Source organism: Eubalaena glacialis, chromosome 9, assembly GCF_028564815.1.
Source record: "Eubalaena glacialis isolate mEubGla1 chromosome 9, mEubGla1.1.hap2.+ XY, whole genome shotgun sequence".
In the NCBI taxonomy this organism is placed as follows: Eukaryota; Metazoa; Chordata; class Mammalia; order Artiodactyla; family Balaenidae; genus Eubalaena; species Eubalaena glacialis.
In genome coordinates, this window is record NC_083724.1 from 83,087,728 (window position 1) to 83,105,980 (window position 18,253).

General features: G+C 40.9%; 1 protein-coding gene across 1 annotated transcript in view; it reads right to left on the reverse strand.

Annotated features, from left to right (window-relative positions):
• The window catches only part of RASEF (RAS and EF-hand domain containing), an 83,229-nt gene that overhangs the window by 38,445 nt on the left and 26,531 nt on the right, over positions 1-18,253 (reverse strand). Inside the window, exons 2-7 of the mRNA XM_061199286.1 lie at positions 16,151-16,297; positions 12,737-12,827; positions 9,050-9,145; positions 4,976-5,053; positions 2,747-2,862; positions 622-690 (exon numbers count right to left, since the gene is read on the reverse strand). Of these exons, the coding sequence (XP_061055269.1) occupies positions 622-690; positions 2,747-2,862; positions 4,976-5,053; positions 9,050-9,145; positions 12,737-12,827; positions 16,151-16,297 (597 nt within the window). The remainder of the gene's footprint in view (positions 1-621; positions 691-2,746; positions 2,863-4,975; positions 5,054-9,049; positions 9,146-12,736; positions 12,828-16,150; positions 16,298-18,253) is intronic.

The following is an 18,253-nucleotide window of genomic DNA, read 5'->3' on the forward strand; positions in this document are numbered from 1 at the left end:
CTGACCTGACATCATTTGGGGGAACTAAAACCAGAAGAAAATACTGCCTGGGTGAAAAAGAGAGAAAGGGGCAGTGGGAAAGGGGGAGGTTTTGTGGGGAAGGTCTCAGAGGATGGAATTCCTAAAACTTAGTTGCAAATTTGACAGAGCAGGTGTAATATTTCCAAGAGGTTAAAAAAAAAAAGAAAAGAAAAATATACTGCTAACCAGACACAATAAATTGCCAAAGAATGATCGTGTATGCCTAGTGATGTGACATGCACTATGTGAGACGCCTGAAACCTCTCAGTGTGCTGAGCTGCAGAGAAAGCTGATGAGGTCAGGGCCATTGTCCTTTACAGTAAAATAAAGGTATCATAAAGACGTGCTAGACATATCACCTGACTTGCGAGGACTTTTAGAGAATTATACTCTAGTCCCTGGATTTGAATAGTTTATGTAGGATTAGACACATCAGAAAGCTAAGCTGACGTGCTGAACACACCGTGTCGAGAAGGGACACGCGTGGAGCCGCGAACCCAGCCTTTGATATATGGCAACTCGTGTTACATGTGGCACCTGTTTTACTAACAAAATATAAGTTAAATGTAAATGTGATGAGGACTTTATATGAGAACTTACTGGAGTATTTCAATTTGCCTCTCAAGACTGTTTCGATCTTCTGTGTACTCTCGGATTATTTCCAGATCCCTGTAAAATTACATTTTACGTTTGAATGCGGATTAGGTGTTCAGTCCTGCCTTACCGATACCTACCCTCCCAGACCTCTTTCCGCCTTTTCCGAAGGCCTGTGTCCTTGACCATGGTTTTCTCTCTCTCTGTGCTGCTGCCCGGTTCCTCTGAGACATCAGCAGCCTCCTTTCCTCCTGTGACCCACAAGCACACCCACGCCCCTGCTTCCTCTCGCAAGGCTCTGCTCCCCCCACCCCCCTCCCAGCACCCACCAGCTCCTCCACCCCAGCCCACTGACCTGGCTCTGTTCTTCACTGGGACTGAACCCCCAGACGTTCTGCGAAGTCCCCTCCCCAGCTACTCACATTACCAGTCCCTTCAGCCCAATCCACTCTCTCACCTCTGACTCTTCTCTGCTCATTCCAAGCCGTATGCAACTTCAGCCCCAGCTGTATTCTCCTTTCTTGTGAGTCCTTCTCGCCTCTGTGCTCCCAGGCCTGCTTGCCCTCCCTTCCTTACCCTAAGCCACAGAGGAATCCACAGGACCAGGCTTTCTCTGTTCACTGTAAACTCACGCTCAGCGATTCCTCCGTTGCTTTATTATGGAGAAGCCCTGGCCTCCTCCTTAAAAGGTCCACTCAGAACATCAGCCACTTACCTCCAGCCCCTACCCCACACCTGCCCCATTTCTAAGCAGATAGAACCCCATCACTAGCTTCCAAAAACCCTCAGGCTGTCAAATTTTGTCTGTAATAAGCTGTCCATTTGCTCTCTTGATAAGGCTAAAAGTTTCCCAATTGTCTGTAGGAATTTAAGTTCCTTAGCCAAAAATTCTGGGGCCTTACATTATAGCCTTAAACTAGCTTTTAAACTTTTTAATCTTTTTTTAAACGTTTGCCTTTCCATTCCAAATATCTTTTTCTGTCCACCAGGCTGACCACTGTTCCCCAAAGCAGTCTTATCCTTCCCCATGTCCTTGCCCCTGCTTTGGGTTCTGCCTCACCTGGAACATCTCTGAGACTCTTCTCCCATCTGTGAAATGGGGATAAGGAAAGTCCCTATCTCATAGGAAACCATGAATGCGTTAATGCTAGTAAAGTACTAAAGACAGTGCCGGGCAATTGTCAGTGTGGCCTGTGTTGCTTGCTGACAAACTTATCTCAAGTGTCTCTTCTTTAATAAAGTCTCCACCTTTCTGAACTAAAGGAACACTCTGTCTACTATCTCATGGCAATGAACGCAACCTGTGACATTGCAGTGGTATTGTTTCTGACATTGCTGAGTTCTTACGCTGTTTAACTCTGTAACCCTTTTAACTTTTAATTTTTCCCAAATAAATTTGAAGTTCTTAAAGAGCAGAGGCCACGTCTTTTCTTTTTTTATATATTCCACACTCATAACTCCTTATCTAGCTCAGGAACCTGTATATAGTAAGCACTTAATAAATGTTTCACTGCTTTCCATTACAGGACCTTAATTCTGATTAAAGTCTGTAAACCAACAAACAAAACACAAGGCATTTTTCTCAAGTATACATGTACTAGGGGATACACACATATACTAATGCACATAGATGCATTTTATATTTAAATACCCCTATATAAATATACATCTGTATCTTCCTTATATATAATTACATGCCTCTGTGTGTACATGTGTGTTAGGTCATATGTTATTAACACTATGCTGCAAAACTAAAGCACAGCAAAATAAAATGACTTGCCTAAGATGTCTCGTTTTCCACTTTTTTTATGTTGTAGGGCCAGGATTCCTACCTTCAAAGCACTTCAATTAGCGCTGCCTCTTGACACTTTAGGTATATTCTTCTGCTGCCAGTTAATTCAAACATTACTAAGCCCTGCACTTTCCTGAGCAGCCAATAATTAAAAAAATTAAAAACACAAAAATCACTAGGAAATCTGACACTAAAAGTAAAATCTTTAGGAAGCAAAGAACATATTAGTAAAGTTAATAAATAACCCTTTATTACTACATAGCTGAGCTTCATTCACATGGATGGTTACCTAAATAAACATTCCACTCAAACTGAAAAGTAAAATGTGAAGTTTCATACCTTTCAGAATTCAGACTCTGATCAGCATAATCACTTTTCAAAGAATCTAATTCACTCTGAAGAAAGGCTATGTTTGTCTGTGCTTCTAAAAGATCTTTCTTAACTTTCTGATTTTCCTAGAGGAAAGGCACAGTGCAGGTCATTAGACTCAGTTTCTTCTACCCCGGTGAAGTGAAGTGTAGTGTAACCTTTCCACACATCACTCTCACCCCTCCACAAGTCTTCAAATCTTGGTGTTCAAAGAACTAATTATCAATTCAAGGTAATTTGAAATTTTCATAAAGTATTAAAGTGTCAAAAATTAAATCCTCAAAGCTCTTTCTTTAAAATACTTGACATTTGGTGTGAAACTCCAACAGTCAAGAGTTTATCATGATGTACTTTAACATGTTATTGGCAAATTAACGGAGACCAAACATTTAAACATCTGTTTTACTTAATGAGAGCTGTGGAACTACTGATAAGATATTCTGTGGAATTAACAATACCTGTTACCAGGTAGACTGGCTACTTTTCACAATAAATCCTATCACCTAACATTTTTAATTTTGCACTTGAAAATAAGCCAGTGTGGTTAGGAAATTTCTATATTTTTCTTAAAAACAAAAAAACAAACACAAAAACAAAAAAAAAAAGAGAAAGAAAAAAAATCATTGGAGGCTTCCAGTTCAATATGGTGGACTGGGCACATGAATTTGTCTTCTTTCCCTTTTGAGACCCCATTAACATGAAATACCAAAGGAAATAAACCAATAAAAATTAAAAGAATGGAAGAGGGGCCCATCAGCAGTCAAGTGATTTAAACATGTTGCTGGAAAAAGGAAACTGGATGGCAATGTGCTGACAAAGGGAAGAGAGTAGGGGAAAAGGAGGTCCAGAAGATGTGTGTTGAAGGTTCTGCTGTAGAACAAAGAAGAGACAACTGGTCAGGCAGAACCCCAGAGAGTGAGAAGGGGGGCTTGAAATAGAGATTAAAACTGTACATTAAGACATGCTGCCTCTCAAGCCTTTACCTGCTCTTACCCTAGGAAAGAAGAGCAGATAAGCCAGAGTTGATTCCAAAGGCAACAAGATGGGGCTCGTCTTTTTAAAAATAACTGAATGATTCCCAAAAGGAAAGCTAAGGCTTCTCTCTGAACATCCAGGCCCCATGCATCTGGTAATTGGGGTCCTATGCCTGACAGCCAGCTTCACACACAGAGCTCTGAGGAAGGCCATCTTTCAGGGGAGAGGCCTTGAGCTAAACAGATGTTTGCCTAGCTGTACAGGAATCCTACCACAGCTACCTAAAATGATCAGAAATTCCAAGATGACATCTGGGTAGCAAGTTTAAAAAGCAGCCAGTCCAATAAGAATTGAAATTTCCTGGACTCCAAAATTAATATTTTCAAGGAGAAAAAAACAAATTCCATGTACTGGAAAGAATAAATAAGAAGTTGCAAGGTATCGGTAATATCATGAAGATGGCAGGTTCTTTTTACAAGAAACCAAAAACTCCACCAGAGAATCCAAGAGAAGTAAGCAACTCTACGAGAACATTGTGATCCAAGCACAAAACCAACTAAGAGGTAGCAAAATCTGAAACTGGTAATGCATAAAGGGGATTTATCTGACCACAAAGCTGGGGGACCTTCTCTTTTGAGTGGCACAGGGATAATGACTGGAGAGAAAGAACTGCAATTCTAGCTCATTTCTTGGCTCTGCAGGGAGAATATTTAGAGTCACGATAAAGGAAATGTTCATTACTGGTTTTCAACTTTTAGAGTCAACCTGAAAACAAAATAAAGAAAATGATGATAATATAACAGATGTAGATGTTATCAGTTTTGGCAACAGAAATACTAAAGATATGGTCAGCAGAAGATGGAAAAGGGACAGACAGAAAAGTTGGAGGAAGGGCAGGGCAATAATACCTCATCTTACAAAACCAGGGAAACAGATAAAAGTTGATGTTATAAGAATGCAGGGGTTAACTATTTAAAATTTAAAGGCCATGCCATTATTGCTTTGAATAAAAAAAAAAGCATTTACAGTAGGTATCATTGAGGGAAAAAGCCTGCATAAATATAATACCTTTAGTCAGAGGTATTTCAAAGACTTTCTCTAACTGTAGTATTAATTTCTCTTTAAGCTTTTATTCCTGGAACATTGAAATCATAGCATGATTTTATTTAGGAAACAGTAGTCTAACAGGAAATATATTACTGTAAGTGAAAAGTTAATTCTTACCATTGATAAATCATAAATTTGTTTTTTTAATGCAGCCACATCTTCCTTTTGACTTATGTGTTTTGATTGTTCTTCTAGCTGAAAAAGCAAATAAAAGTTGGGCGTTTACTAACTCACTTTGAATTGATTTGGTTAAGTTTAGGAATATATTTGCATATAGATATGGGAATTCTAGAAGTCTCCAATTTTCAACATTATACAACCTTATAAATCATTAAACTACATAGAATCCAGAAGGATTTGAAAATTTGCTTTAAATAATTTAAACATTTAAAAAAGGGGTTTTCTTATTTCATGAATTTTCTTTTTTTTTGCCAAGGTACATTTTTTTTTCTTTTTTTTTTCTTTTTTTTTTATAAATTTATTTATTTATTTTTGGCTGTGTTGGGTCTTCATTTCTGTGCGAGGGCTTTCTCTAGTTGAGGCGAGCGGGGGCCACTCTTCATCGCGGTGTGCGGGCCTCTCACTATCGTGGCCTCTCTTGTTGCGGAGCACAGGCTCCAGACGCGCAGGCTCAGCTGTTGTGGCTCACGGGCCCAGTCGCTCCGCGGCATGTGGGATCCTCCCAGACCAGGGCTCGAACCCATGTCCCCTGCATTGGCAGGCGAATTCTCAACCGCTGCACCACCAGGGAAGCCCCTCTTTTTTTTAAAATTGAAATATAGTTGATTTACAGTGTGTTAGTTTCAGGTGTAAAGTACATATTATACATATGTACTTATGTACAATTACACACATATATATATATATTCTTTTTTTACATTCTCTTTCATTATAGGTTATTATAAGATACTGAGTATAGTTTCCTGTGCTATACAGTAGGTCCGTGTTGGTTATCTATTTTATACATACTAGTGTGTATATTTTTCTTTGAAACAATTGAAAAGCCGTTTTGGGGAAACCATTCAACTATCAAGCAACTCAGTCCTCCCTTTTTCAGTTATGTTGCGTATGAGTCTGGACCTTTATATTCTCTTAAACTTTATCTGCATTTAACACTTTCTATTCTATATCATAATTACTTATGAGTGTTTTAACTCTCTTACTAGAGTCCAAGATTTTTAAGAGCAGAATTGGTGTCAAAAATCAACTATGTTTTCTTCATGGTGATGTCAAAAAATGCTTATTTAATGATTTAAGTCAATAAAATTTAAGTATGATATGAAGTTAGAGACACACACACAAAATTATATAAATACACAAATGAGCTTTACTTCCTGGTTGATTACTGAGTATTACCAGACTAAACTGGCTCAGAAGCATCCCTAACATGGACAACAAAAATGTCTTTCTTACACATAGCTTACATCCCTTGGGAAATGTGGGGATTTGTGGGTGTCCATTAATAGAATATGTATGCATTTATCAAAATGAATGCGATATTTCATCAAAATCTAAGTACTTTGATGCTAGACTTTCTTCATCTTGCCAGATGGCATCAGTGGAAGGTTTTCAAGTGGCTGAAGCCGAAAGAGCCACTGATTTTAAGATCATGCCAATTTCAGAGAAAAAAAATTGTGGGGAAATAAATGAGTTTCTCAGAACCACTGGCATAAGGTAATGGCTGGCGATTATACTAAATCTGTAAACTTCTGTATATTCCTTTACAGCTTTTAACACGCTCTCCCATAAATCATCTCTTACTCTCTCGCAGAACAACCCTATCAGGCAGGCAAGAAGTCTGGTATAAGTGAGAAAGCACCAACCGTGTAAAGACAGAAAGACAACCCATTGCTTATTAGCTGAGTGACTTTGTGCAAGTTATTTAACCTGGAACTCAGTGTTCTCATCTGTAAAAGTGGGAAATTTGCACTTTCCTCAGAGAAAGTTTAAGAATTCGATTTTTTTAAATTATGAAGAAGAGCTTAATAAGCTACAAAGTCAATAAAATGTCAGTCACTATGGTTAGACAGGACAGTTTATTATTAATCCCATCTTACAGATGAGAAGCTAACGATCAGAACGATGAAGCCAGACTTCCCTGGTGGTGCAGTGGTTAAGAGTCTGCCTGCCAATGCAGGGGATACGGGTTCGATCCCTGCTCCGGGAGGATCCCACGTGCCGCGGAGCAACCAAGCCCGTGCGCCACAGCTACTGAGCCTGTGCTCTAGAGCCCGTGAGCCACAACTACTGAGCCCGCATGCCACAACTACTGAAGCCCGTGCACCTAGAGCCCGTGTTCTGCAACAAGAGAAGCCACCGCAGTGAGAAGCCTGTGCACCGCAATGAAGAGCCCCTGCTCGCCACAACTAGAGAAAGCCCCCCGCGTGCAGCAACGAAGACCCAATGCAGCCAAAAATAAATAAATGAATAAATAAATAAATAAATAAATTTATTAAAAAAAAAAAAAAAGAACGATGAAGCCAATTGTCCTGGGTGTTACAGAAGAAATTGGCACAGTCTTTTTTAAATTTACAAAATTTTTTTATTTTTGGCTGCGTTGGGTCTTTGTTGCTACACGTGGGCTTTCTCTCTAGTTGCAGCCAGTGGGGGCTACTCTTCGTTGTGGTGCACGGGCTTCTCATTGCGGTGGCTTCTCTTGTTGCGGAGCACAGGATCTAGGTGCGTGGGCTCAGTAGTTGCGGCTCGCTGGCTCTAGAGCGCAGGCTCAGTAGTTGTGGTGCATGGGTTTAGTTGTTAGCTCTGTGGCATGTGGGATCTTCCCGGACCAGGGCTCAAACCCATGTCCCCTGCATTGGCAGGAGGATTCTTAACCACTGCACCACCAGGGAAGTCCGAAATTGGCACAGTCTTGATAATGACTCAGGTCTCGTCACTCCTGACTCTTACTGTTCAGTGCCTATTTGGTCTTCATCATACGCTATATGAAAAAACAACTCTGTGTCTCCTCTTGCAAACATTCTCTTAGTTTAAAGATTTGGATGACACGGAAATAATTGAGGAAAGTGACTAGGAGAATCTGTGACTGCAGCATTAAGCAAAGGATTGGTCCATTCAAATTCTGTAATACAAGAATAGTATTATGGTCTAATGACCTTTGGAAATCAGATATAAGGTTGACATTGATAATACTTTTCCAAGAAGGATACTGGGGAGAATTCTTAATAATTCCAGAGGTGTAAATTGCAGTAACCCACAAATGCAGTTAATTGTCACTTAATCTCATTCAGTATAAACACTGGAAGGAGCATTAAAGGTTATCATATGAACAACCAGAGAAGCAAAGTGATGTGCCTAAATTCACAATGCCACTTTCGGGGACAATTATTTTTTAAGTACCCATTTTCATTTTAGCTAAGGTTATTTCCATTAGTTATGGAGACCATCCACATGCAGGAAGTGAATCCAGTATTATGCTGGAGCCAGTGTGTACCAGCAGGCGAGAGCCTATTTATTTTAAGCATTTCTTCCCAAACTCTGCATTCAGTGATGTCAACTTGGTAGCTTGAAATCGGTAATGGTGGGAATATTTATACCATGAAGATCGGCAAATGCTACAAATGCCTCCTCCCTTTCTCCCCTCTCCAGAGCCTGTTGTTGAACATCTACCAGCATACCACTGAGTGAAATGGACACTAATCATTAGAAACCAAATAGAGCAGAGGCCAAAACCAATCACACCTCTGCTTTCATGTCAACAGGTTCTCTCCCATTCTTGCTGATCAGTGGTCCTCTAGATCTGGAACTTTCCACAGAGAAGAGAAATATTCATTTCATTTAATAAATATTCACTGAATACATATACCTTGCAGTAAGCTGAGTGTAGGGCTACATGACCAGGAAAGACAGTGTCCCTGCTGTCATGCGCAGACAGTCCACTGGACACGTGGGACTTGAGGGCACTTGGTAAAGACCAAGGAAAGAAAACCGAGGTTTGACGGACAACTGTTCAAGGGACCAGAAATATTTATTAGATCTATGCAGAAGATAGGCTGCCCTTAGAAACAGAAATTACGGGCCTTTAAAAAGAATTCTTGCAAAGGAGTCCAATTTGATTCTGAAATCTGATCTATCCACTGCTTCAATATGATTCTGCGTGTTTTTAGTTGCTAAAAATGTAGACGCATTGAGATACTGAAAGTATCCCTCAAAGTCCAGCTGCCACATACCTACCTTTTTGAGTTTCTTTATTGTCACCTGTAGATCTCCCACTTCTGTTTCATACTGACGCCTGAGGTCACTGAGGGCTTCTTCAGCTTTGCGTTTTTCCTGAAAGAAAAAAAAAAAAGATTTTATTGATTTAAATAGGTTCTTCAAAATCCTGTAGGTGTGAAACATTTTGTGTCAAACTAAGGCTGACCCCAAGTCTCCTACACAGAGATAGTGAGAAGGTAAAACAGAAGTAACCAAACTTTAGATGCCCAGCACTTCCGGAATGGAAACTTACAAGACTGAAAGAACTGCGGAATCCCACAACCTACATACACACGTAACCTGGGGTGACACCTCTAAGACCACTACTCAACTGTGATAGAGGGCTGCAGCATATCAATTAACTAGCTAATTAAATACTGCTCTGTTTAATTAAAAGCTATGGCACAATCAAGGGCCCCAGTGCTTGCCTGAATCCTATCATGTCATCAGGGCTCAGGAAGGCCTGATGGGTTTACTGTTTTTCCAAGAGCTTACACCTTATCTAAATTCAAACCACATCACCTGCAAATTTCTATGCAAAGTGCTGCCCCATAGGCTGGTACTTCTCATGTGTGTCACCCCTGGTGCAGAGAATGGCAAAAGGGCACTCCAGGAGGTCAGGGGCTGCAGCTCCCATGAGCCCAAATATCTTTCAGTTTCCTTTTTCTCTTAACACATTATGGAATTTAATATCCTATGTTCTGTATTCAAATAAAGTTTTAAGTTTATAACCAGTGGAGTTGAGTGTAATAAGACCTAAATAAATGGAGAATATATCAGGTTTGTGGATTATTCATTATTAATAAGATGCCAAATCTCCCCCAGTTGATCTATAGATGCAATGAAGTCCAGTCAAACCCCCAGCAGGTTTTGGGTTTTTGTTGTTGTTGTTTTTCGAAATTGACAAGCTGATTCTATGGAATTTGAGGACCTAAAATAGCCAACACAACTTTGTAAAAGAACAAAGTTGAAGAACTAATACTAGACTCATTATGGAACTAATTCAAGACATTATAAAGCAATAATCATCAAGACAATGTGATACCAGCATAAAGATAGACAAATCAATCAATGGAACAGAATGGAGAGCCCAGAAATAAACCCAACACAAATACAGAAGACTGATTTTGGACAAAGTACAAAGGCAATTCAGCAGAGAACAGATAGTATTTTCAACAAATGGGCTGGAACAATTAGATATGCATATGCAAAAAATATGAACTTTGATCCATACCTTACAAAATAGATCCTAAATGTGAAATCTAAAACAATAAAACTTATAGAAAAAACACAGGAGAAAATCTTTGCAACCTTGGGTTACGCAAAGATTTCTTAAATATCAAAAACATATCCATGAAAGAAAAAACTGATGCATTGGACTTCATAAAAATAAAAAATTTCTACTCTTTAAAAGACACTGTTAGGAGAATGAAAAGATAAGTCACAGCCTGGGAGGAAATATTTATAGATCAGAATATATAAAGGACTCCCAAAACTCAATAATAAGAAAACAAACAACCTAGTTTTAAAAGTGAGCAAAAGATTTTAACAGACACTTCATCAAAGAACATGTAAAATGGTTGCCTGACAAGGAGGGGCAAAGAAGGATGGCATGACACAGGGGCATGGAAACCAACAGTATGTGAACGTACCTTTATCTTGATTGTGGTGATGGTTTCTCGGTATATACACATTTCCAATCTTATCATATTCTACACTTTGAGTAGGTACAGTTTATTGCATGCCCATTATACCTCAATAAAGCTGTTACAATATATTTTTAAAACCCTAACTGAAACAATGGGATAAACACTATATGTGCAAGAGGAGTCAAGGTCAGGAAGAGGTGAACGTGGCTAGAGGACTAGGGGAGGGCACTGGGGAGAAGGGGAGACTTTCTCTGATCTTTGCAAAATTTAGGAAAGTGGAGAGGAGTTATCAAGGCAAAAAAAAAACAGCTGGAGTGAGAGCACAGCAATGAGCCAGGCCAGAGCTGCGGGGTGAAGAACTGTGTGTGGGGAGCCAAGGTGAGCCACGCTTAGTGGAGGTGAGTTAGGGAAAATCTTCAGTCAGGGTGGATGTGTTATTCCAGAGAGACCAGGAGACTGGGGCAGACTGGCACATAGGTGTCATCCCAGGGCCAAAGCTGCTCCATTGGCAGCAGTGTGCTGAGGTTTCAGAGACCACATCTGTGCAGTGACTCACCAGCCACTTATGCCATCGCTGTGGAACAGAGAAAGATGCCATGTATTCACCACCCCTGTACCAGAGCCAAGGAAACTGAGGAAGATGGTATAATTAACAAAACATGAAGTGATAAGGGGTAGGGCCATCGTCAGGTATCCATCACCAACAACCAGTTTGGGAAGTGCTTAGCTGGAAGAGGCAGAGATTTGATGACAGAATAACACGTATGCTTGATAAGTGTGTGATGAATGAATGAATGCACAGATTAAATGGATGGAGAGGGAAAAAGGCAGAAAAAAATAGGATGTTACTGTTTCTAGACTAGAAGAAATAAAGTGCTAACAAAAGAATGGGATAATCGTTGCAATAAAGCTGGACCATGGACTTTGAGCCATTCACTCCGTGAACATGACTTCCAAAGTTATTAAATGTGTTATTAAGAGATAAGACAACCAAGAGACCCGAAGGCATACATGTGGTAAAGCAATTTAAGGTGAAGAATCTGAAAGGACTCAAGGTACGCAGAGCACCGGAAAAGAGCAGAACAGCAATGGCCATGGTGCCCCTACCATACCTCAGGCACAGCGCTAGGCACGCATACAGATCACCAGGCTCGACCCTCCTTAAAGCAGGTAGGTGGCATTATCCCATCTAAAGTTGGAACAACAAAGGCTCAGAGGTTATGTTATTTTTCCAGTGCCACTTAACTGAGACGGGGCAGAGCCAGGAGGCAAACTAAGGTCTATTGGATGCCAACACCCAGGCCCTTCTCACTCAATTTTCTGCCTCTCAGAGTTAATGGGGAAAATGAATAGAAAAAAAGGGAATGTTCAACCTGATGTTAGCTACTCAAAGAAATATGTCTATTTTCTGTTTTCAGTAAACATCAATCACCCAAATATATTTCATAAGGGAAAAAGATAATTATTTCTCCTATGGAAATCACTGAAGGTAGCACCCAACTTTCAACTATGAGAGTTCCTATATTGATGAGTAAAAGTATATCCCATTGTAAAACAACACCAAAATTTGCAGAGAGCATTTTAACTTCATTGTAATCTAGATTTAAAGTAGCGGTGGACGTAGGCAGCAAGACAGTGGTATTAAGGGTGCAGCCACCATCCTTTACGAAGGCGGGCTCTGCCTTCTCCTTCAGGCCTCAGCTCTCCTGTCTCCTCTTCAAAGAGGCCCCTGACCTCCCAACCCGAAGCAGCCTGTCTATCACACATGCCGTTTCTTTACTGTGCTTGTTGCCATCTGAAATTAGCCACTTTATTTGATTACTTACTTACTGTCTCTCTCTCTCCCTCTCGCCTTCCTCTACCCCCCGCCCCCCACAAAACCACCAGCACTAACAATGCCCTTGTTGAGAGCGCCTGTGGCAGTCTGGACTTGCTGCACCCAGAGGATGCCCGGTGCCCTGTCCATAAAAGGTGCTCTGAGGATTCGTCGCATGAAGGGGCCATCCCACAAACTCACGTCTTTCCGCGTCTTGTGTTCTGCAGCCTGAATCCTCTGATCCATTTCCTCTTCCAATTCACTCAACTGCATGGCTGCCTTGTCCTGGGCTCTGAAATTTAAGAGGATGCACACCTTTTCATTATACTCTTGGCCTTGTAACATGACGAGAAAACTCTGACCTCGTCTATTTCAAGCTCTCTATATTTTACAGATTAGGAGAAACATACCATTTAAAATAATATTCCCTGTTCCTTCCACATAATAAAATGATGTTGGCAATTCGATCAGTTGGGTGTAAAGGGACATTAAAACTAGATATTAAATAAATGGAATAGAGTAGATTAAATGGTATTAAACTAGATTGTAGCAAAGAACAGATAAAGATACCAAATTGCTGGGAGGCTCTCAATAAATTCTGAAAACCTTTTTTGCTGCGATGACTGAGCTACAATCCCAGACAAGAAAAGAACTCCATGGCAAAGAGATGGTTAGATACAATTTTGAAATTTTATCATATGAAACACACAATGCTAAATGCTATAGTTAGAAGGGAAAAAAAGAAGAGATCTCAAAAATTATTTCTGATTGGTTCCCTAAAGTTCTAGAATGTAGATATAGTTGCCCTTTAGAAAACTCCGGTTTCTTTTATTAATACAATCAATAAATCATATTTCTGTGGAGGCAGAGAATACTGATCTGCCAAAAAGTTAGAAATGAGAAAATTTCGTTGAGAAGATACCCAGATAGTTTTATTTAGCAGTTGTCTAGTATGGAGACACCTGTCACTTTACAATGATTGAAGCTTCAGATTCAGCCCTAAAAAATTTATTTTTTGTTCTCTCTCAGCTCTGTGTCCAATTATCTAAATTTTCACATGCATATGTCTTGCCTACTCAACTAGATTGTAAGTGACTTGAAAGCAGCCACCATGAGATTTAGAGTCAATTTACTTGGCCCAATGACATGGTGTTAACAAAAGTAGAAACAGGACCTCAGTAGAAGGCCTCTGTCTTCCAGTCTGATAGCTTCTGCTATACCATCCTACCTGCTTTCAACTTATTTACTCCCTCCCAACACAATTTGTTCATGCATTAATTTAATTTCTACATGAGCTTCCAAACAAGCATTGATGGGTGGAGGGAAGACCCAGAAGTAAAATTCTGAGTGACTTATCACTATTTTCTGCTCCTGTTAACTTCCTCTTCACCTTACAGCCTGCCCGAGGTTATGTTAACCAAGTTTGGACAGTCAGCTAGTTCTAGTTTGTTTACAAACACTTGATGTTTGAAATCTAGGCATTATGTATCTCCACAGCAACTTTCGGGTTTTTTGGTCAACTCTGGGACCGGGAATAGCTAAGCCACACATCCATTTCTCCCTTTGTTATGACCATTTTTTTCCAGCCATTCCTTCTAGACATCCAGTCCCAAACATCTGGGCATCTGGGACTTCTCCCGAATATGTTCCTTCTGCCTTTTTCACTTCTGAACAACTCTTTTTTCTTTCTTTCTTATTTTTGGGGGAGGGAGGGTAAATCAGGGTAGTCTATAATGACACACCGTTTGCCCCAGCAATTCCCAATTCCCAGTAAAGCGTCTACCATGTTGGGAATGTCCACTTTAACCTTAGTCCAGGGCTCCTACCAGGACACTGGGAACCCCTTCTTCAGGTGCAAGTGCTGAGCGAAAAGACTGAGGCCCTCCCCTAACCAAAAACAGAGGTGGGGACGCATGGTCCTTAGTTAAGGATGTAAGGGAATATTTACAGTAGTCACTTAAACACCTCGGCAAGGTCTCTGCCAGCTCAGAGAGCGGCCTTTAGGAGGCCTTGGGCTTAGGACGGAGCCCGACTTCGGATCCCACCCACAGAGCACAGAAGCTGGGAGGAGAGAAGCACCACCAGCTCCACATCACGTGACGCACTCCGTCCACAGCAGAGAGCGGCCCGGCTGGGAATGAGAGCAGAGGGAAGAGAATGCCATTCTTTCTTCCCTCATGGGCTTACACAGGACTATACTTAGAGGTTATGTGTGAATGTATGTGTGTGTGTGTGTGTGTGTGTCCCATGTATCTGTGTGTGGGTCTGTGTATACGCACCTGTGTGTGTACGGGGGAGTTAGTGTGTTTTCACAGATATTCACTGGACTCTTTAAAAACTCAGTATGTGTGTCTGCTAGTCACTCCTCAAAGGAGGCCAAATCTGGGGCTCTGATCCACACCCCAGAATGCGCTACAGAAATTGACGATCTGAGGACCGCCCTATGATCCCACCGAAAGCCTCTAGCAGGCAAACTTGAGGGAAAAGATTGGAGTCAGGAACTGAAAATGTTCACTTAAAAAGCCCCTGTGAATAGTTCAACTCTTGTATGATTCTAGGACTATAAAAACAGTCCTACTTAGCATCAGTGTTTTAAAACATTTTCTCTTCTATATTTTAATTACTTCACAGGGTCAGCTAGATAGTTTTATCATCATGTGGAGGGAAAGAATAAAGAGAGAGGAACGGCCTTCACCTGCCGTGAAGGGCATCCTGTGAAAGGGGCCGTTGACAAGTTCTGGGCAGAGACCAGTGCGGTGCGCAGCACACTGGGAGCTCCTGGTGGTGGAGCACGTGGAGGTGAGGAGCATCTGTGGGGCAGAACACCCAGGAACTGTGACAAACAAAATGCCCTCTCTCCCAATATATGCCAAAGGAGTGTGGTCTTCCAGGGAACAAAGAGGCTGATGTTTGGATTGCAACACATATAAATTCTTTTTTGGCACTGGGTTGCTGTTAAAACCAATAAGATATCCTATGTAAGCCAGCTGTGGCTTATATAAACTGTATCAGAGTAAGGGTTCAATGGTTTTTAGGCTTTCAGGTCAAGCTGGTGAGGAGGGTTAGAGAGAGGGAAAGAAACACTGCTGAGCACCCACCATGTGGTAGGCCCAGTGCCAAGGGCTTCACCCAAGCCTCACTATGAGATCTCCACACCCCGAGGATGTGAATATTTACAGCCTCATTTTGCAGATGCAGAAGCTGAGACTCAGGGAGATTAAGTAACCTGCCCAAAGTCACTCTTCTGTCAGTGACAAGGCCAGGCTTCAAATGGAGTCTGCCTGCCTCTCTGGATGAAAAGTATCCTGTATGTTTCAAGTGGCTGGATATAAGATAACAAATCTCTTTGAACTAACTGTTCTATATGGAATCACAGGCCTTGAAGGGTTTATATGGTAGGATCATGGGGACCTGCTGATGGATTGCTGGCTGACCCTACAAAGCACTGTCTGACTCAGCTTCCCTCACGCTAGCTTAGTTTAGAAAGCTCCAGATTCCTCAGGTTCGGGTCGTCCCCCCATACCATATGATAATGCAGTTCCGTCTTTGTGCCACTTGGTCAGAGAGCCAGTTAAAGGACCCCTTCTGCCACTTAGACAGGAAAGACTACAATACCTCTTCACTGCAATGGCCAGGTTTTCCATTTCTGTGCTTTGAAGTTTGATCTCACGGATAAAGTTCTTTATAACATGTTCATATGGCTGAATTAGTCTTGGCTCCACGAGGTTGATGTTTTGATACAAGGTACTAACTTGCTCTTTTCTGCCAAAAAAATTAGATTAAAAATTAAATAAAACCGAGTAAAAAATGTCAAAATTTCAGAATATTTTTTAGGAGACACATAAGAACCAAGGAAGAAAAATGTAACAATAGAATGACCAGAATGGAGGGAAGATAAGAGTCAGAGATGCTATCGCACTATATTCTTCATATTATTATTATATTTTTAACAGTGGAACAGCAACTTCATTTTTTTCCCCAGCTTTATTGAGATATGACTGACAAATAAAAATTGTACATATTTAGGTCATACAGCATGATTTTTTAAGGTGTACAATGTGATGATTTAATATTAGAAGATGGAGGCCAGTGAGGGCAGTGGACATGCACAGGGAAGGATTTTTTTGTCACTGCTGGGTTTTTTTTCTTTCATAGAAAGTTAAATAGATTTACAGAAAAAAAGTTAGGTAGCAAACTAATTACTTAATAATATGTTCCACCAATCCCTATAAGACATACTTCAGACTTCATGATCATAAAAGTACATATACCTATTATTTTATAGTCAGTTAAAAATTATTTCATATATATATTTATATGTGAGAATCCTCATACTTATTATTATTATTTTTTTAAATAAATTTATTTATTTTTATTTATTTATTTTTGGCTGCGTTGGGTGTTTGCTGCTGTGCACAGGCTTTCTCTAGTTGCGGCGAGCGGGGGCTACTCTTTGTTGTGGTGCGCGGGCTTCTCATTGGGGTGGCTTCTCTTGTTGCCGAGCATGGGCTCTAGGCACGTGGGCTTCATTAGTTGTGGCACACGGGCTCAGTAGTTGTGGCTCGCGGGCTCTAGAGTGCAGGCTCAGTAGTTGTGGTGCACGGGCTTAGTTGCTCCGTGGCATATGGGATCTTCCCGGACCAGGGCTCGAACCCGTGTCCCCTGCGTTGGCAGGCGGATTCTTAACCACTGTACCACCAGGGAAGTCCCGATACTTGTTATTATTAACATTTGTAAAAGACAAATATTTCAGAGTCATTTCAAAAGAAAACCTGGTAAGACTGGGCAGCTGTTCTGCTAGGGGATAAAGGAGTGAGTCAGTGAGGCTGGTGGTGTCCTTGACTCAAGTTTGGGAGCTGATGTTCTGAGTGATACAGAGACAAGGCCATGTGAAGACACAGTCAGACCGCCGTTGACAAGCCAGGAAGAGAGGCTCTCACCTCCAACCCTGCCAATACCTTGATCTCAAACTTCCAGCCTCCAGAATTGTGAGAAAATAAATCTCTGTTGTTTAAGCCACCCAGTCTGGTATTTGTTATCAGAAATACCTAGGCAACCATAGCAAACAGTGAAAATTTCGAAGGTCACAGAGTGACTGAGTGGCAGAATTGGGATTCAAACTCAGTCTGATACTGCAGATCACACGGTCAACCGTTACATTATATTGCTTCCCAGTGGCGTTAAACATCTGAACCTTGGCAAAAGAACTGGGATTCAAAATCATTACACAGAACTATGAAACACTTCAAAACGTAAGGTATATATTAACCCAAAGCTTATTTAGGCATGGCCCTGAGGTGTGTCCACGTAGCTATAAACTCTCCCAGCTTTTCTCTTAAAAATAAACTGCTCGATGTGTGCAGAGGCCAATTATGATTGAAAAGCACCGCTCAACTGAAATATTATTAATAAACCTGCAGGAATAAGTCACTTTATTTGGTGATATAAGACACAGAAAGTTGCCATCATCCTTCCTGTCAGAGCTGAGCACAAATATTGGCTACGGTAGTGAGCCATATTTATTAAAGAGGAGCAAAAAAAAAACAAAACAAAAAACTCTACTCTTACATTGTCCCATGTAATTTCAATGGACAACAGGATCATTAACTTCCTTGCCTTTTGTCATTTACTGACCATCAGCAGTATAAAAGCATAAAAACTTTCTTGTTAATAGGGACCTGCCTGTCAAGGATGGCCATTAAGATACTGTCACCAAGA